Source organism: Mustela putorius, unplaced genomic scaffold (assembly GCF_011764305.1).
Source record: "Mustela putorius furo isolate JIRA1106 unplaced genomic scaffold, ASM1176430v1.1 tig00537227_pilon_pilon_pilon, whole genome shotgun sequence".
NCBI classification, from domain to species: domain Eukaryota; kingdom Metazoa; phylum Chordata; class Mammalia; order Carnivora; family Mustelidae; genus Mustela; species Mustela putorius.
The window spans coordinates 6,431,519-6,450,648 of NW_025422368.1; the positions used below are offsets into that span (position 1 = coordinate 6,431,519).

Consider the following 19,130-nt stretch of genomic DNA (forward strand, 5'->3'; position numbering starts at 1 on the left):
AGGGATAGGCATTAGAGCTTAGGAAGGGGTTAGTGTTTGTCTGAAGTTAGGGTTAAGGCTAAGGTTAGACCTAGACCTAGGGTTGGGGAGAGGATTAGGGTTAGAGATAAGGTTTAGGGTGTGGGTGCGCTTAGTACTCCTGCCCTCTCTGGTGAATATGCACACGGAGGTATCTGTATTACTGGTAACAGTCCTCTTTCAGGCTTTTTATGGGAATGGCTAACTTAATGGTTCGGTTATGGACCACACTTGGGTTTCCTTTTGGTTACATGGGTTTAAGCCCAAACTTCTGTTTGGATTCTTGGCCCTCCTGCTCCCTTCTGCTCCCTGACCATCAACTCTGAGCTTTTGGGTTCAGAACTAGAGCCCATTATGTGACCTGAATCCTCCTGAACCCAAGGTTGGGAGCTGGGGTCTAATAAGGTGTTTCCTTCTCTTGGGGAGGGAAGTACCTTCCCCACTGCTCCATACCCTGACCACAGATGAAGCAGATAGGCTTCAGGGACCAAACACTATACAGCAGCACCCTTTCTGCTTGGATTTCTCTTTCTTTGGTTTCTTTTCACAACACAGTCATAGCTATCAATCAGTTGTGGCTATTTTCACAACTCCCGATAGGAAAGACAGGCTCAGAGTTTGTTTGTTTGTTTGTTTGTTTGATCCCTGTTTAGCGAGGGAAGAAACTGAGGCTGTTTGGACTTGCCCGATATCACACAGCCAGTTGGTGTTCCAATAGGAAGAAGAATCCTACAGGGTCTCTCGGCTCCTGGAAAGGTTCTTCTGGAGACCTGGTCCCCCAATGGCCTCATTAAGGTCATCCAAGGGTCAGAATCCCAAGGTCCTCTTGCAGGGCTATGACAGTAGTCCCCCAACAAGGGATCCTATTTGTTTAAGAGAGGTAAACCATACCGTGTTCTAGATTCAAGGAAAAGCCACCAAGTCATTGATAAAAATAGAGATTTTATTTTGCAGAGGAAGATACTACATTGGTTGGGGCGAGGAGCCACTAATAGCTACAATGGAAGGAAATACTGATTCCGGTAGGCAACAGCATCTTTGAGAAATTGGGGAGAGGGGAAGAGGGATCCAAAAGAGGCTGGAGAGCAAAAGGGGAGAAGAAGGGAGAGGGATTGAATTGGGGTGGATGGAAGTGGTCTCTGCAAGCCAGGCTGGAACCCAGCATAATAAATAGTTTTATTTACAACAACCAAACTCGTGGCTTTGTATCCACGATTCAGTGCAAATTATTTACACACTGATGAGGAGGCAGGACAGGAAGGGGTAGGAGGTGGCCGAGAGAGGCATGGCTCACAGCTGTTCAATGGCTCCATGACAGAGGCTGGGAGAATTGGGGGTATTTCTCCTGGGCCCCCCAACCTCGTTTTCCACATCACCACAGCTGCCCTCTCACTCTGGCCCCTCCTGGTTCAGCTATAGGCCGGGAGGAGAAAGGCCCTGATGCCCAGGTGTGTGTTCAGGGTCTGGGCCCTTGGCAGGAGAATGGGAAGAGCACTATGGGCCCTGGAGAAAAACTGAGGTTAAAGGGGAGATGGAGAGAGGCAAGGAGGTCACTGGCCCGGTGGGGGAAGTCCAACGGGGCCGTCAGAAGATGACCCCCACAGGGAAGGGAACAGAATCCTTCTCTCTCCTCCTGGCCAAGCAGGGGGCAGTGCAACAAGGGGTCTCCCGGGAGAGGGAGGGAGGTAGGTCCGGGGCAGGTCCGTCAGGATGGCAAGAGGGTTCGTGCCGGCCCAGGCAAGTGGTTTCAGGAGTCCCCAGGTAGGAGGAGGTGGGGGAAATGATCGCGCACGTAGGAATCCCCGGGAGTGCGGCTGGAGGGACCCGGAGGGTGCGAAGGGAGGGTGGGTGTTCTGTTTGGAGGCGGGCGAGAGGACAGCGCTCTTGGAGGCGAGTCCGCGCCGTGGATTCACAGACACTCGTGCAGTACGCGCGTGTGCGTGCAGTTGCGGCAACTGACGTGGCAGCACCAGTGAAAGGTGCAGTTGCAGCGCTCCGTGACGCGCTGTGTGCGCGTGCGGTGGCCCCGGCCACAACAGAGCAGCTCGCAGCCGTCCAGCGCGGGCGACGAGCTGTTGCAGGCGCGCCCCGCCGTGCCCGCTGTCCCCAGGCGTCCGCTGTACGTGCAGAAATTGGGCGATTTCTCAAAGTAGACAAGGTCGTGGGGGGAGGGCGGCTTGTGCGCGGGGTCTTCGGGTTCCAAGCGCAGCAGCTCTGCCCGCGAGGCGCGGTTGCTGCCGCGGTTGCCGTAGAGTACGCGCGAGGCGCCATCGAATCTGTCACGTAGCACGTCGCCCACCGCGCGCAGCGTGGGCAGCCGCATCCAGCACGTGCGCACCGTGCACGAGCCCGACATCCCGTGGCACTTGCACTCCTGGCGCATCTCGGAGAACACGGTCTGGGAGGAAAGGGGTAGAAAGTGGGTCCCACGACACTGTCACAGCCAGAGCCATTATTCCAGATACTGCCCCCTCCCGGACCCTGCCAGGACCTCCGCAAGCGCGGAAGGAAGGAAGGGGAAGGGAAGCGTGAAGTCGTCGCGCCGAGATTTGGACACCAGGCCCAACTCCACGCTCCACGCCGGACGTGGTCCCGGCCTCCAAGCCTCGATTTTTTTTTTTTTTTCAATTATTAACCCGGAGGGGGCTGTAGGCAATACATCCCACGGGCTGCCTGACTTGTAACCTCTTCACTTCTACCTGACCTGCGCACTCTCTTCCATTCTCTGCCTTCCCTTCCAAACTTCCGCACCCTCCGGACGTCCTCTTCTGGTTCCCTGCCCTGACGCCTGGCCCTATCACCCACCGTTACTGCCCAGATTCGAGGTCAGCCCCTGCTGAGGGACTCGGAGATCCCCGCCACTGCGCTTCCGGGCAGAACCCCTGAAGCCTGCTCACCGTGCGGCCCGCCTCGTTGTTGTGAAGGTTCATGAGGAAGCGCAGGTCCCGCCCCTTCTCCCCGGAGTCCACAAACTCCCTGCCGAAGAGGCGGCCGAAGTCGATGTTGTCGCTGCAGCCCCCCCAGTGCCAATCGGGGCCCCCAGGACCCCGCCGCCGGTAGTCGCACGTGCAAGACTCGATGGAGCCCTCCGAGCAGGAGCGTGCCACTGAATGCGTAACCCCAGCGGAGGTGATGGCGAAGATAAACGCCGTTTCCCGACAGCCTGTGAGGGAAGGGAGCGGGGATGAGCGAGAAGGTAACGCGAGGGGAGTCGGGGGGTGGGGGCGGGGGATGGCCAGCCTTCTCAATGGAGGGTTCGGGACCCTAGAGGCCGGTGCCCCGACTCCGCCCTTGGAGTCCCGAGAGCCGGGCGGCCCGCTGCGCTGGGAAGCTGGGCTCCTAGAGAAAGCACGTGCGTGGGCACGCAACCCTGACCACGCTTGTGATCACGCGCTCCTGAGACTCTGAGACTCGGGGCGCGCTTGGCTCCTCAGTGGAAGTGGGGCAGCTCAAGAAAGAAAAACCGAGAAGAGGAGAGAGGACGAACTCTGCACTGTCAAGACCTCTCTCCGCAGCCCAGACTTTCGGTCCCGTGTCAGCGATTCGAGCCTTGCTGGACTTGGAGGCGAGACGCTCTGGCAGAGATCAGCTTCCCGGGCGCCTTTCAGAGGGGCCGGGAAAGCGGGGGCCAGCCAGCGTCCACGACTTAGAACTTGCTTCTACTCGGGCGGTGGCGCAGAAAAGTTCAGCTTCGCGCGCGAGGTGCACCGCTGGGAAACGCCTGGCAGAACGAGTCTGGCCCAGAGCTGGCGCTGGGCATGAAGCTCTTGGCGGGTTGATCTTGTAACCTGTGGGCGCCCGGGACATCTTCCCTACACTCGCCCGCCCCTGCCCTGTGGGTGACCCTGCGTTCCCCTGGCCCCGGAAGCGTCTCTTTCCTGGGTACCCACCTCGGTTGACGATCTTGCCGAAGAGGTGTGGCCCCGGAGCCGTGGGGCAGTTCCAGCGGCGGTTGCGGAACTGCCACTTGCACTCTCGCACCGCGCTCTGCAGTCCCCCGCTCACGCTGTGCAGGATCCCCGGGTTCTGGCGTATCAGCCGCCGCTGTTTGCGGCTCAGCAGCTGAAGACTGGGCTCCAGCACCAGTTGTAGACTCTTGGAGTCGGTCAGCAGGTTCGTGGAGGAGGCTACGTTCACGATGCCCCTGGTGAGGTGCATGGTAGGAGCTCAAGCTCTGCAAGGGGACTTGCGTCTTAAGCAAAAAAGTCGTGTCTACCCTGTCCTCTTCCTGGGGCTATTTGCCTGGGAGAGCCACAGGACATCAGCGATGAGGTAAAGACTCCGGGCTCCCTGGCTAGCTAGTCTGAAAAGAATGGGCGTCCCTAGTTTTGCTCAGGACCACTGGGGGCCCTGGCTCTGGGGACTGGACAGAGAAGGCATGGGAAACATGAAGACCAGGTGTTCACCTTGGCTCTGAGGGACGGCTTCAGGGCAGCGTGGGGAGGGAATCCTGGCCTGGGATCCATGCCCACCCAAGAGGTGAAATGCTTAGGAGTCCCACCCTTTTCATCTCTCCTTTCTGAGCCCCGGCCTGGCCCTACGCTGCCCGAGACAGGGAAACTTGTGGTGTGGCTACCACCGTGAGGCTGGTCTGGGGCTCACGGATGAAGGGCGGTGCTAGATGGGAGTGGGCTCCCTGCCTGGAGAACCGTGGGCCGCGGCGGGCGGACCATTCACCCACCTCATCAGAACTAGATTCTCTGGAGCAGCTGCGCTCCAGAGCGCCCCTCGGTGTCTCGGAGGCAAGTCAGTGCGGTGGAGGGAGCCTGTCTGCGGATGGATCCCAGAGCGTGGGAGCGGACTGGGGCTGGCCCCTGGCTCTGCGCCCCGGGACAAGTGGCGACCCCTCACCAGCTCACTTACCACCATCGGCCACTGCTGTTGGCGGCCAGGGCTGCAGGCAGAGCGGCCAGCGCCAGCAACAGCGCAGCAGAAACCCAGCCGGGCAGCTGCGCCCAGTGCCCCATGGCCTGCCCGGCCTCGCCGCCTCTGTGCTGAAGTTGGGGCGGCTTTGGCTGCTGCCCGCGACGGTGGGACGGGACGCGGCGGTGGCGGCAGTGGCGAGAGTTCGCAGTCTGGCTCTAACAGCCCTGGGGGCGGGCGGCGGGCAGCATGGCTCGCGGTCCCAGCTGGTGGGCTGTGGCAGCCACGGCGGGCGGCACCGCCTCTTATAGTTGCGGCTCTGGCTGAAGTGACGATAGGAGGCTGCCCCGCCGGGCCACACTGTGGCACCAGGGCGCACCGGTCAGGGGCGCAGACAATGAGCAGCGAGCGGGGCCGTGGCTCCCGCCGGTCTGAGCCGAGAGCTGACGGGCTGGCCGTCGGGGCTCACCCCCGCCCCCTGCCCGGTGGCTCCCGCCTCCCTGCCTGCACTGGCCGCCGACCCCTCCCCTTGGGACGCCCTCCCACGCGCGCCCGCCTCACTCCTCTTCGCGTCCGGAGCCCGTCGGGGACCAGCGTCCGCCAGGGGGCGAGGCGATAGTGTGCTACCGGGAGAGTCTGCGGCAGCCCAGCCGCTTCGCCATCGCCGGCCGTGGGGTGCCTCGACGTCAGCCCGGCCCCGCTGGCGTCCCCTCTCTCCCCACTCCTGAGTAGAGGAAGGAAAGGAAAGCTGTCGTTCTGGGCAGCGACTCCGGGGAGACGCCTCCTTCCCAGGACACCCCCCCCCACCTCGCTCCGACGGCTTGACAGGGAAGGATCAGCGGGAGCCTGAGGGTGCCGCTGGGGTCGTGAAATCCCAGGGGGTGCGTGGGTTGGGGGTAAGTTCACCAAACAGAGCCTGCTGTGGAGAGAAACCGGGGACAGTGGCAGTTTGTTTGTGGGCTGGAAGGCGTGCACAAGTGACTGTGTGTGTGTGTGTGTGTGTGTGTGTGTGTGTGTTTAAGTGGCACAATGCAAACCTGAATGCGTATGAGAATGTGTGAGTGTGTCGTGAGGGTGCACACCCATGTGTGTCCTCATGTAAGGAAACTCCTTGTTCCGAGGAGGGATGTTAGGGACCTTTCCAAGGAATCTTGGAATTTAGCTCATGTCAGAAGGGATCAATCGATCGAGTCATCTTGTCACAGCCACCACCTAGGACAACGCATCATCTATTTGTGGGGAAGGAGGTGGCAGCCACCCTCAGGAAAGACCCAGATGATTGACTGAGGCATAGAGTGTCTGGAACTGTGTGTGGAGGTGGGTGGATGGGTGGATGAGTGTGTGTGTGCTGGGAGATTAAATATGCATATATGTGTCACTCTCGCCATGTATACCTTGTGTCATCCTATGGTGCGTCACCCTCAGCATGTGTCAACCTGTGCATGTCACTAGGGGAGGGGCCTGAGCCTGCAACCAAGGCAGCATCAAGATAGAAAAGGCCCGGTGTGCCTGAGTCTCTGAGGATTAGGCTCAGGAAGCGCAGTGGAGTAGATGACAGGTGCGTGTAGGGGTGCAGGAGGGAGGGCTGGGAAGAGAAGAGCTGCTGGCTGAACTGAGCCCAGAATAGAGAACTTATGCCTCCATATGACTGCTTCTTTCTGGATTTTTCTGTCAAATTTCCATCTTCCTCCAAAACCTCTGGCTCTTTCCACTCTTACTACATTGAGATACCCAAAATGCTTGTAAGGGTCTCATCCATTATATGCTTTTCTCTTTTCTCCCTGGGACTCCAACTCAGTTTCAAGGCTACCTTGGCCTCCTATTAAGGATGTGGCAGCTGTTCCCTCTGTGGGGCATAGCAAGCACTGCCAGCCTGGTTATTATGCCCCAGCAGCACACACACATTGCCCCTGGAAAGAGGGAAGATCTTTTTTATGTCTCTCTCTTCTCTCACTTTACAGAGGAAAAAGTAGATTAAGAAATTGTTCAAGGTCCACACAGCTAATAAATGACCAAATGGGGACACTTGGCTGGATCATTCGGTGGAGCATGTGACTCTTGTTGACCTTGGGATTGTAAATTGGAGCCCCCCATAGGGTGTAGAGATAACTTAAAAGTAAAATCTTTAGAAAATGAATACATGGGGGGCGCCTGGGTGGCTCAGGTGGTTAAGCCGCTGCCTTTGGCTCAGGTCATGATCTCAGGATCCTGGGATCGAGTCCCACATCGGGCTCTCTGCTCAGCAGGGGGCCTGCTTCCCTTCCTCTCTCTGTGATCTCTTCCCTTCCTCTCTCCTACTGTGATCTCTCTCTGTCAAATAAATAAATAAAATCTTTAAAAAAAAAAAGAAAATGAATACATGGCAGGGGAACTTGGGTGGCTCAGTTGGTTAAGCATCTTGATTTCTGCTCAGGTCATGATCTCAGGGTCGTGAGATTGAGCCCTGTGTGGGCTCCACATGCAGTGGGGAGTCTGCTTCTCCTCCTCTCCTTCTCCTTCTCCTTCTGCCCCTCTCCCTGTGTGCACGCTCTCTCTCTAAAATAAATAAATACATTTTTTCTTAAAAAATGAATAAACGGTAGATCTAGAATTAAACCCAGATCATTTTGACTCAAAGCCCACGTTCTTTCCACCTTACAAGCTATTTCTGAGTGTGCAGCAATCATAAAGCTGGGGGCCTTTCTCCAAATTGACAGATAAATAAAAATGATCTTTAGGGTTTTTCTGTCTCCCTTTTGGATCTTCTCTTTTTCATCTCCTCTGCCTTCAGGGTACTTTCTAAATGAGTATGTACCCAGGTCTGATCCTAAAAAAGTTCCAAGTCTCAGAATTTCCCCTTCAAGGTGGGGAAGTCACTCTAAGGAGTACGTGTCTGATGAGTTTAAGTATTCTTCCTGGGGCAATTCTATTTTAGATGAGATGTTGATTAACCCAGATGGAGCCTGAGGGAGGTTGTTTTTGAGGGCAACATCCTTCCCAGTCCTATTGCCCCATCCACTGTACCTGGTCCCTCCAAGATTTCAACCCTGAAGGACAAGGTGTATTGGTCCAGCATCCTCCCCAGGTCCAAAAGCCAGTAATCTCTGCAGAGGACACCCTGGAGAGGGTACAAGATGGCTCAAGTAAATAGACAATGATGGGCAGCTTGTCCTTTGTCCCTTGGGAGTTTATTCCCATTGGGACCTGGAGCATGTCTTTTTGGCCTATGGATTGATAAAACCGCCTAGAGGGTGGAGATGCACTGGAAGACAGGAAGTCCCATCTGTGGCCATTGGTGACAGAAAAGAAAGGAAGGAAGGAAGGAAGAGAGAAAGAAAGAAAAGAAAGAGCTAGTATTCTCTGTTCTACCATTCCACCCACCAGGAGTAGTGGGGAAGAGTGGGAGGGGAAGTCTCTAAGTCTGGGTCACACTGTGAGTGACCTGGCCCAAATTTCTGTTTAGATCAAATCATCCCTCTGTTGTTTTTCCTGTTTCTTTCCTGCATCTTCAATTTACCTCTGTACCAGATCATACCTATCAGCATGCCAAGTGCTGTAATATTTCCCATCTAAAACTGCCAAAGCTTCATTTGACTCCACATTACCTCCCAGAATTGCCCCATTTCTCTGCTCTCTTTTACAGCAAAGCTCAAAAGGGTTGCTTTAATCACTAGCACTAATTTCTTTTCTTTATTCTCTCTTTCCACCCTGATCACATCTTTGAACCTGCTACCCTTCCTTATCAAAATCATCCATGACCTCTGGATTGCTCTACAGTCAATTCTTAGTTTTCAGCCTAATCAGCTTTCCAGGAACAGCAGACAGAATCAAACGCTTCCTCCTTCTTTCTCACTTGGGTTCTAGAACACCATTCCTACCTCCCTAGCTGCTCACCATCTCAGTCTCCTTACCTGGTTCGACCCTCTATACCAATTTCTAAGCTTCAGAATGTAATTCAATCTGGACTTTCTTCTCAATCTACACTCACTCTCTTGGTGAACTATTCAGTCTCACGCTCCCTAATTTATACATCTGGCCCTGAACTCTGGACTTGCACATCTAACACTTGAATAAGCATGTACATGGTCAAAACTGGAATGCCTGGTTCTTCCCCCATCCTAACCTGCTCTTTCTTTGGTTGTCCCATTTCAGTAAACGGCACCTCCATCCTTTTGGTTTCTCAGGACAAGAACCTTAGAGTCATCCTTGATCCATCTGTTCTCTAGTACTTCATGTCAAGTTCGTGGACAAATCCTGTCCTTCTGTATTTAAAATATATGCAAACTTGGACCCATTCTTATCCTTGGGCAAAGCCACCATCCCCTTTCTCTTGTACTACTGCACTAGCCTCATGGCAGCACTCCCTGCTCCTACCTTTGCCCTCCACACTCTCTTCTCCACATAGCAGCCAGAGCTATGCTTTCTAAAACCCAAATCAGATCGCTTCATTCCTCTGCTCAGAATTTTCCAATGATTCCCCATCTCAGTCAAAGAAAAAAGGTGAGCTTTTTACAGTGGCCTACTTAGCCCTCTATGATTTCACCCTACTCCTTCTTCGTCCTCTAACTTTCACTGCTTGCACTCTCTCCCCTGTGGGTTCCTTCCTTTGGCCACACTGGCCTACTTGCTGATTCCCTGAACATACCAAGCAAGTTCCTGTCTCGGGATACTTCCACCTGCTTTTCTGTGTTCTGGAAGATCCTTCCTCAGATAGCTCCATAGAATGGTTCCCTCACTTTCTTTGTCATTCCCCCTATATAAAATGGAATCCTGCTGCCTGTCTCCTTTACCTTGCTCTATTTTTCTACCACTTTTGACCACAGAGAACTTTAAAGGCTCAAAGTAGAAAATCAGTAGCAAACCACCTCTCTGGAATGGGAACAGGAGCAAGATGTCGGAGGGGAAAGGGGCTTTACCTTATTGTTGGGAGTGTGAGGGGGAGTCAGGGAACCAGGACTGAGAATCTGTGCAGAAGGGCCTACCTTCCTTTGAAGCACCAGCAGGCGGCACTCCCTCCTCGTGCTGGGAAGACATCAGCCTCTGGTAGAGAAGGGGGCCAAGTTCTGTCTATGGTAATCCCACAGATTTGTTGGGCCTAACTGTTTAACTGTTGGGGGTTTCCCCAGGGAGTCCAGTGCAGTGGGGCTGCAGACTGTTTGGTGCCTCCGGGTGGTGGCCCGTGGTGCTGCAGCAGAAGGCGTGAGAGGCGGAGGGTGGGCAGTGCAGCTGAGCTCACCGCCGAGGGCGCATCCATCCCTCCCGGGCCTATAATTTGGGTTCCCCGAGCTTGGCCGCCCCTATCAGCGGCTCAGCAATAGATGAGTCAGCCGGGACCCCGGGCCAAGGCAAACATGAGGGGAGGAGGAGGCTTCCGAGCCTTTGCTCTGCTCTCGTGGCCGCCTCAGTTGCTCTATTCCCCCAATCTCCCAGGGCCCCCACTCTTTTCTTTGACCCCCGCCCTCCAGGGCCCCAGTGTTCGTCTCTGTTTGTTCTTGCTACATCCCCATGGTGGGAAAGCAGCCTCCAATCTTCTCATTGAGGGGAACAGGGACCAGCTTGCTCCCACTCCCTCCCCAAAGTAATGACAGCCCCTCACTTTCCCCCTCCTGTCATGGCCCCAACCCCTGTCAAGGTCTCTCTGGTTCCCGCCCCTCCCCTTTCCTGGAGCTGGCCGCGTGCTTGGGGTATTAGGCAATGGGTGTGTACCCACAGCCCTCTCCAGACCCCGCCTGCTCCACCACCCTCCAGCCGCCTGCGGGTCAGTGCTCAGGCCAGCCGGTCGGGCCAAGGGCACTGGGGGCCAGTTCAGGCCACCCAGTCTGCCTGCCTGTGGCCTCCTGTCCCAGAGCTGGGCTTTTGCATGGAGAGGGAACAGGAGTGTGGGTCGTTGGATTTGTGACAGACCAGCCTGGGGAACCCGGGAGCCACGGAGAAGTTGGAGTCTAGGGTGATTGTTCTGACCTTAGGTCTTCCTTGACACCTGACTGTTCTATAGCCTGACAAGGGTAGAATCAGAAGTAGCAATCAGAAACCTGAGAGAAATACAAAAAACCAGAGACCTGGAAAAATACAAATGTCCATGGGAGAAGAGAGGCATAGGAAACCTCATCCCCTTCCTCCGGAGAACTGAGTGGAGTCCCAGGCTGACATGCAGGAGGGAGGACAAGGTCACTGAATCCAGGTGTAAGGATGAAAGCTACTGAGATAGAGCTTGCAGATTCTAGTGGCCTCAAAAGCCACACATGGTGTGGGTCTTGGCATCTGAACAGGAAGGAGAGGCAGGAATTCTAGGGCTATTTCTCTTCCTTCCTTGGCCCCAGAGGTGAGAAAGCAAAGAAAAGCCACCAGAGCTGTCCAGTGTTAGGAACCATGGCGCTTTTTTTTTTTTTTTTTTTTTTTTTTTTTACCTCCCAGCCCGCTGGAGACCTGGTGCATAAAGGTGGTCAATAAATAATATGACCACGGATGTCACTGATCTCGGACTGCTCTGCCCCCTAGACAGCAGCGCCCCCTGCAGCACAGGGCAGGCCCTGCAGCAGCATAGGCCAAAGGCTGACTGCCCCCAGAAGAGCTGCAAGGCCACCACCAAGGAAGAGATGACTGTGGCTGTGGGTTTCAGGCCCCGTGGCTCTGCTTCCCCAGGGGGCCTGTCTCTGAGTCAACGTGCCAGCTTCGGGCGCGCGGGGCCAGTCGTGCCTTGGGCTGCGGTCTGGCAGGGGCGGGGGGCGGCTGGGAAGCCTGGGGCCCCTCTCTGGCAAAAATAGCCCGCAGTGGTTAGAGCTGGGAGGGTGAGTCAGGCAGGAGCGCAGTGACGCCTAACCCCTTCACTGCCACTGGAGCTCCCTAAGGTGTTTTGCTCTGGTCTGTGCACCCCTAGATCAGACACTTTCCCTGGCTGTCCTCAGGCTGGGCTCAGTCTGGGATCCCAAGGCCCTCCTCTTTCCATGTGAAGCAAGTCTGAAAGCCTGGAGCAAAAATCTGGGCCACTCCTAGTGCAGAGCTGGGATCCCGGGATCGGGCAGGAGAACTCTGTGGGCAAGGATGCCTATAAGCCAAGGGAAGCATAGGAGAAAGCTGGAGATCTTTGGGGCTACCCGAGCCTTTGCTAGGACCGAACTCTGAAGCCAAGTCTGACCCCTCCCAAGGGGCAGGCGCAGAGCTCAGAGGTGGGAGGAGGCCAAGCCACCCAGAAGGGAGCTTTTCCTGCTGGCTCTGAGTGCTCTGAGGCGCGCTCTGTCGCTGAGGGCTCTTCCCAACATTGTCCAGGGAGGGAAACTGATTCCCTGCTTTGTGTTCATCTTGTCAGAGGCACTCACCAGCCATCCAGCTCTTGGTGGGGAAACCGAGGCAAAGAGAAATGACCACGTGGGACCAGAGTCCTGTCTCCCTAGTCTGGGTCACTGCACCGTCCTTGCAGACTTGGCTACCCAGAGCAGGTGAGAGGCACTCTGGTCACCACCCCCTTCAGTGGGGCCAAGCGTGAACCCAGGCGTCGGGGGAGAGGGTGTGTGTGTAGGCTGGGAGGAGGGGGAGCGCCTGCGCTCCCCCGGGTCAAGGCGGGGGGTGCAAGGAGTGGGGTGGGGATGCCCGGGGCTTGGGGAGGGGCCGCAGCTCTGTCAGCCACAGCAGAGCTGCCTATGAGCTCGGCACGAGTTGAGTAGAGCCGGAGCCCCCAGTTCCTTGCTAGACCGCTCGCTAGCTTTCTCGATCACTCCCTCCCTTCCTCCCTCCCTTCCTCCCGGCGGCTGCGGCGGCGCTGGGGAAGCAGCGAAGAGGAGTGGCCCTGCCCTGGAAGAATGCGGCTCTGCCGAAGGGGCAGAACCCGACGCAGTCTCCCCACGGTTTGAGAAGCCCGAGCCCAGGCGACCCAACCTTGCTGGTAGTCACCTCGCACCAGAGCAGCAGGTAATCGGAGCCGGGAAAGCAGGGAGGGCAGGGACACGCACACGGGGCGAGACAGGCACACGGATAGTCAGTCAGACAGACAGACACGCATCCGCCCACTGGGGCATGGAGACACAGAGAGAGACAGGGATATTGGCAGAGATAAAGACAGCAAATAAACGAATATCCCCAGATCAGAATGGCATTGAACGAGGGAGTAAAGGGGTGGGGAATGAGCCTGGGACCTGCGGGGACCAGATGGGCATTGCAGACGAGGGAAACACTAGTTAGGAAAGGCGGTCGAGGAGGAAGAGGACTCAGCCTGCGCCGCGGTCCTTTTCAGGCGGGAACCAGGTCTCCTCCCTGTCTGGCGCACCTGGAGCCTCCCCTCTCTCCCGACTGCGGAAAAAGTGGGTAGAGCAGGATTGGGAACCCATTCCTCCACCCCTCTCACCAAAACTGCCTGCCCTCGACGGCATCTGAAGGTGACCCTCCCCCACACCCCACCATCTGTAGGTGGTGCAGAACCCTGTTCTAATCCCGCCCCCCCAATCCCGCCCCCTAGCCCTGAGAGCCTCACTCTGTTGGGTGAGGGAAGCCAGTCGTGGGGCCCTCAAAGAGGGAGCGGTGGCAAGATGGTGGAGTGGTGTTTGTGAGTCAGTTATGTCTGAGTTTGCACTTGAGTGTGTGTGTGTGCCAGGCATTGTGTCTGGCTGGGTCCAGCTCCAGTGGCTCTTGCCTAAGCCCCAGCTGAGACAACCAGACTCTTCCTCCAGGGTCCAGAGTTAGGGGTGATTCTTCTTGTTTTGCTTGGGGAGAGATGAGAAGGGTTCCTAGAGCGCACTGGTGAGTTAGGAATCCTTGGTTGCCCCGGGGCCAGCCCATCCTATTCCGAAGCCCCCAAATCTCCTTGTCCCGCAGGCCCTGATCGATCTGCCCACCGGGGCCTTCGGGCCCAGGGTTCGACATGCCGGAGGAGCCCCGGCCGCGGCCTCCGCCCTCGGGCTTTGCGGGTCTCCTGTTCCTGGCGTTGTGCAGTCGGTGAGCAGATCCCCCCTGTCACCCTGGCCACGAAAAAAAGCCGGAGGCTGAAAGCACCGACCTAGGACGGGAGGAGTCGGAGGGGGCGCGAGGCCTGGACCACAGACCCCCGAAACGCCTTCTGCGTTCCCAGGGCCCTCAGCAATGAGATTCTGGGCCTGAAGCTGCCCGGCGAGCCGCCGCTGACCGCCAACACCGTGTGCTTGACGCTGTCGGGCCTGAGCAAGCGGCAGCTGGGCCTCTGCCTGCGCAGCCCCGACGTGACGGCATCCGCACTTCAAGGCCTGCACATCGCGGTCCACGAGTGTCAGCACCAGCTGCGCGACCAGCGCTGGAACTGCTCCGCGCTCGAGGGCGGCGGCCGCCTGCCGCACCACAGCGCCATCCTCAAGCGCGGTGAGCGGGGCCGGCGGGTCTGCGCCGCTGGGGCCGGGGGTGGGGGCCAGGCCGAGGCGAGCGGAGGCGGGAAGGGACCGGTTCACGACTCCAGGAGGGGCCTCTCTCCGGGAATTCCCCCCACCCCCCACACACACCTAGGAGCCACAGAGCTGAGCCTGGCCACCCGTCTGGGTCCCTGCGCCTCACTTCCACCTGCGTGCTGCCGGCAAGGCAGCTGGGTCGCTGTTCCCCTACCCTAGGGCCCCCCTTTCTTTTTTCCACCGGGCTCATCTGGGTTGCACCTGCGAGCCAGAGATGCCCCCAGCCCTGGAAGCTTCAAACATCCCCCTCATTCCCTCCCCCAATTTCTTCCCCCCTCCCTCTCCTTGGACAAGCCCAGGCTGGTGTCCCCAGAGCCTCAGCGGGGGTGGGGTGACGCCCCCAACCGTTTAAGGGTTAAACCTACTCCCCTAATTGCTGGGGTTCCCAGGAGCAGAGGCTGGGAACAAAGACCCTGATGGCTTTGAAGCCGGGGAGCAGCCCCCTTCTCTGTGCTGTGGGGGCCCCAGGTGGCTCTCATCTGAGCAGGTGAGGAACGGCTGGAGGGGCGAAGAACAGGTCACTGCTGGTCTGGTCTGGGAGGTATGGTCTGGAAGGCATCATTGCCTCTTGCCAGGCCATGCCCGTGTTTCCTCCCTGGAGGAGTAAAGATCCATTCTGGGCTCAGCTAGAGGGTGGGGGCAGTACTTCAGGGACTACGGGGTTAATAGGCAGCTGCCATCTGCGGGGGAATTCCCAAGACATGTGCAAACAGCTTCACCCCTGGAGGGTTGAGGTTGGGGGAGATTGGGAGGCTGGGCCAAAAACCCTGCATCCTGGGGTGGGAGAGGCCCGGACCCTAAGGAGGTGCTGTGTCTCATCCTCTCAGGGCTCAAGAAAGCCCCTACCTAAAAGGAAGTAAGGGGCCCCCCAAATGAGAAGCATGGGAAAAGCTTGTCATCGTGAGCCTCTGTGACCCCCAAAACATAACAAAGATACCAACATTTTAAGAGGGCCTCAGGGAAAATCACCCTGCACCCATCCCCCCCCCCAGCATTTTATAGAGTAATATAGCAGGTTAGAATAAACATAAAGGGCAGTCTTAAAGGGCAAATAGAAAACCAGAAACTGGAAAGGGGAAGGATAGTGCCATAGCTCCAGTGCTTTGGGGTTTTGGGGTGGTGGAGCAAGGTTTGTTAAAGGGCCCTAAAAAAAAAAAAAAAAAAAAAAGAACCTGAAAGTCTCTGCTTCCACCCCACCACCCAAGCTCCCTGCTGGGCTGGGGAATTTTTAAAGCTTTCAGATGTAGAACTCAGTGATCACTTCTTCAAAGACCTCGGGGACTCCCTCTCAGTCACCTGCCAACCCCAGGGCTCTTGCCCTCCAGCTAGTTCTTTCATCTGCACCCGAAAATCCCAGACTTACAGAACGAGGCTTGGGCTCAGAGATCAATCTCAGCCAGCCCCTCCCTTAATAAATGAGGAAACTGAGGCTCCGTGCTTCCGCTCCCTTCCTACTCTGTGACTTTCTTCCAAATTAGGCAGCTGGTAAATGACAGGGTCAGGATTCAGTTAGGAATTCCCGGAATTGAAGGGTGGCTGCTTATTTCCTTCCACCTCCCCACTCCAGCTGCCTGTCAACCTTATGCCTCCGTCACACCCTTTTCATCCCCAGGTTTTCGGGAGAGTGCTTTTTCCTTCTCCATGCTGGCGGCAGGGGTCATGCACGCGGTCGCAACGGCCTGCAGCCTGGGCAGGCTAGCGAGCTGCGGCTGCGGCTGGAAGGGCAGTGGTGAGCAGGACCGGCTGAGGGCCAAGCTGCTGCAGCTGCAGGCTCTGTCCCGGGGCAAGAGTTTCCCCCACTCCCTGCCCAGCTCTGGCCCCGGCTTAGGTCCCAGCCCCGGCCCCCAGGACACATGGGAATGGGGTGGCTGTAACCAGGACATGGACTTTGGAGAGAAGTTCTCTCGGGATTTCTTGGATTCCAGGGAAGCTCCCCGGGACATCCAGGCAAGAATGCGAATCCACAACAACAGGGTGGGGCGACAGGTATGTGTGTGCAACTTGTCCCGAGTCTCCTTAGCTTTTGAGGCCTGGCTAGAAAGAGAGAGGCTTCGCAGGCAGAAAGGAGGACGGGCCGCGGTGGGGGATGGCCGCTCACCCATCTAGGTGACCTCAAGCAAGTCACTTAACCTCAGTTTTGCATCTGTAAAAAGAATCTAATGATACCCACCTTAACGATGTGATTAAGAGTGAGCCAGCAAATAGGGCACTGGGCAGAGTGCCTCGTCCTTGGCAGGTGCTCATTACAGGGTAGCTATTATCACAGCTGCCTTCCTGCAGGAAGGGTGCTCATTTTTAGTGCTTGCTCTGGAAAGAGGACTGGATGGCGACTCAGGACAACTGGAGTTGAGTTCTGTTCACATCTAGTTGTCTAAGCTGAGTCTCTGTTCCCGGCTAGGGATTAAAGATGGGCAAATCATTCTGAATTGCTCTGGCTTCAGTCCTCCAACCAGAAGATGAGGGAGTTGAGCTGTTAGCCAGCCCTGCAGTGCCCTTTCTCTTCTGATATTCCATGATCATTCTCGCCTCTATTTCTCCCTCCCTGTGCTCTCTGTTCCCTCCCCTCTGCTGTGCCCCTGTGCCCTGCCCCTTTGCTGCCCTTCCCTTCACCTCTCGCCCCCCAACCCCCTCGACCTCCCGGCGCTCTAGGTGGTAACTGAAAACCTGAAGCGGAAATGCAAGTGTCACGGCACTTCGGGCAGCTGCCAGTTCAAGACCTGCTGGAGGGCGGCCCCAGAGTTCCGGGCGGTGGGGGCAGCGCTGAGGGAGCGGCTAGGTCGGGCCGTCTTCATCGATATCCACAACCGCAACTCCGGAGCCTTCCAACCCCGCCTGCGTCCCCGTCGCCTTTCGGGAGAGCTGGTTTACTTTGAGAAGTCTCCCGACTTCTGTGAGCGAGACCCTACCGTGGGCTCCCCCGGCACTCGGGGCCGGGCATGCAACAAGACCAGCCGTCTGCTGGACGGCTGCGGCAGCCTGTGCTGCGGCCGTGGGCACAATATGCTTCGGCAGACTCGAGTTGAGCGCTGTCATTGCCGCTTCCATTGGTGCTGCTACGTGCTGTGCGACGAGTGCAAAGTCACAGAGTGGGTTAACGTGTGTAAGTGAGGGATGGCTTCACCGCAGGGCTGGCAGAGGGCAGGAGCGCCTTTTCAGCCTTTTGCTCCGATTTCTGGCCAGGGTCAATATCGGCTCCTAGAAACTCAAAGCTTCGGCCTGGAAGCAGCTCTGGGGGTGGTGGGGGTCAGGCAGAGTCTGTGATGTGCAGCCTTCTCCCCCACGATAGGAGGGCCTGGGCGGGAAAGCTGTCACCCCCTTCTTCTGCTCCTCAAACAGCTGAAATGAACGAAGGCTACATGCACTGTATTGTCTCCCTCTCCCCAATCCTGGAGTCCCTTTAGCTCTGGTTCTTACTCCTTCTGGCTGGGGTGTCCTTGTAGTTTGATCACTCCTCTCCTTTGAGGAATAGCCCCAGGCATTGTGTGGAGCCATAGACCTGTATCGGGGATACCACTCCTTCCTATCTGCTGATCCCAAACTCCTCTACAGCAGCCTGGGCCCCTTCTTGTGGGGGAATAGGAGACAGTGGTAGAGAGGTTTTTCTTGGGGAAGGGACAGAGTGTTGGAGGGGGCTCTCCCTTGAGTCCTCAGAGAGTTGTTTGTCTAGGCCCTTAGGAAAACTATCTCCCCCATTCAGATGTTAAAGGAAACCCTCCAAAGGAAGAATTTTACCTAAGACTCTCTGAGCCTTTTATTTGTTCCTTAGCAGGAGGGATGGGAATGGATAATTTATTGTACTGAGACTTGTTCTTGGTTTCTGTCTGTAACTAAAATAAATTAAACTACTGGACCAGTGGCTTCAGGTGGTTCTATTTCTGCCCACACTTGCCATCCCAGTCCATCACTTCTTTTCCAGGTGAATTCTACCCTCATACACCCAATGACTTTATTTACATGTATCCTGCCTAGTTCCACAAAGGATTTGAAATGGTCCTCAGTGATTCAGTTGGCATCTCTCTTTGTGAAAAACCAGAGGGTACTTCGAGGTTGGGGGTGGGGGCTGGATATCCAAACATAGGCCCAATTTACTTTTTATGTGCTTCAACTCCAGACCTCACCTTGGTCCTTGCCCTAGAACGAGGGTTGGCATTTTTTCTTTTACCTGTAGAGGGCTTGAAAGTGAGTAAACAGTTGACCCTTAAACAACATCCGCGGTTTGGGGGCGTCCCCACTATCTAAGCAGTCAAAAATCTGTATGTAACTTTTGGGTCTCTCAAAACTTAACTACTTATAACCTACTGTTGACCTTACCAATAACAGAAACAGTCCATTAACAGATTAACACATACTTTGTATGCCACGTGTTTTATATACTGTGTACTTAGGAGAAAATAAATTAGAGAAAAGAAAATGTTATTAGAAATCATAAGGAGGGGCGTCTGGGTGGCTCAGTGGGTTAAACCCTCTGCCTTCAGCTCAGGTCATGATCCCAGGGTCCTGGGATCCAGCCCCACATCAGGCTCTCTGCTCAGCAGGGAGCCTGCTTCCCTTCCTCTCTCTCTGCCTGCCTCTCTGCCTACTTGTGATCTCTGTCAAATAAATAAATAAAATCTAAAAAAAAAAAAATAAGGAGGGGCGCCTGGGTGGCTCAGTGGGTTAAAGCTTCTGCCTTTGGCTCAGGTCATGATCCCAGGGTCCTGGAATCAGCCCCACATCAGGCTCTCTGCTCAGCAGGGAGCCGGCTTCCTCCTCTCTCTCTCTGCCGGTCTCTCTGCCTACTTGTGATCTCTGTCAAATAAATAAAATCTTTAAAAAAAATCATAAGATGAAACACATTTACAGTAGTATAAGGTATTTGTTTTTAAA

The 19,130-nt window shown here is 56.0% G+C and overlaps 2 protein-coding genes across 3 annotated transcripts; one reads left to right on the top strand and one right to left on the bottom strand.

Moving 5' to 3' along the window:
- Positions 1-966: 966 nt before the first annotated feature.
- Positions 967-4,985, bottom strand: WNT1 (Wnt family member 1). Its single transcript, XM_004778898.2, has 4 exons — positions 4,882-4,985; positions 3,909-4,162; positions 2,916-3,181; positions 967-2,416 (listed from the first exon to the last, which is right to left on the bottom strand). Exons 1-4 carry the CDS (start codon positions 4,983-4,985, stop codon positions 1,928-1,930), a joined length of 1,113 nt encoding a protein of 370 aa, XP_004778955.1. The 3' UTR covers positions 967-1,927.
- Positions 4,986-12,074: 7,089 nt separating this feature from the next.
- Positions 12,075-18,114, top strand: WNT10B (Wnt family member 10B). 2 transcript variants are annotated; one of them, XM_004778900.3, is made up of 6 exons: positions 12,075-12,296; positions 12,629-12,765; positions 13,666-13,785; positions 13,919-14,181; positions 15,877-16,250; positions 16,914-18,114. In XM_004778900.3, the coding sequence occupies exons 3-6, from the start codon at positions 13,712-13,714 to the stop codon at positions 17,370-17,372; spliced, it is 1,170 nt and encodes a 389-aa protein (XP_004778957.1). In that variant the 5' UTR covers positions 12,075-12,296; positions 12,629-12,765; positions 13,666-13,711; the 3' UTR covers positions 17,373-18,114. The 2 variants fall into 2 exon arrangements, with proteins under 2 accessions (XP_004778957.1, XP_004778956.1); XM_004778899.3 differs by lacking the exon at positions 12,075-12,296 and having other exon boundaries at positions 12,321-12,765.
- The last annotated feature ends 1,016 nt before the right edge of the window (positions 18,115-19,130 follow it).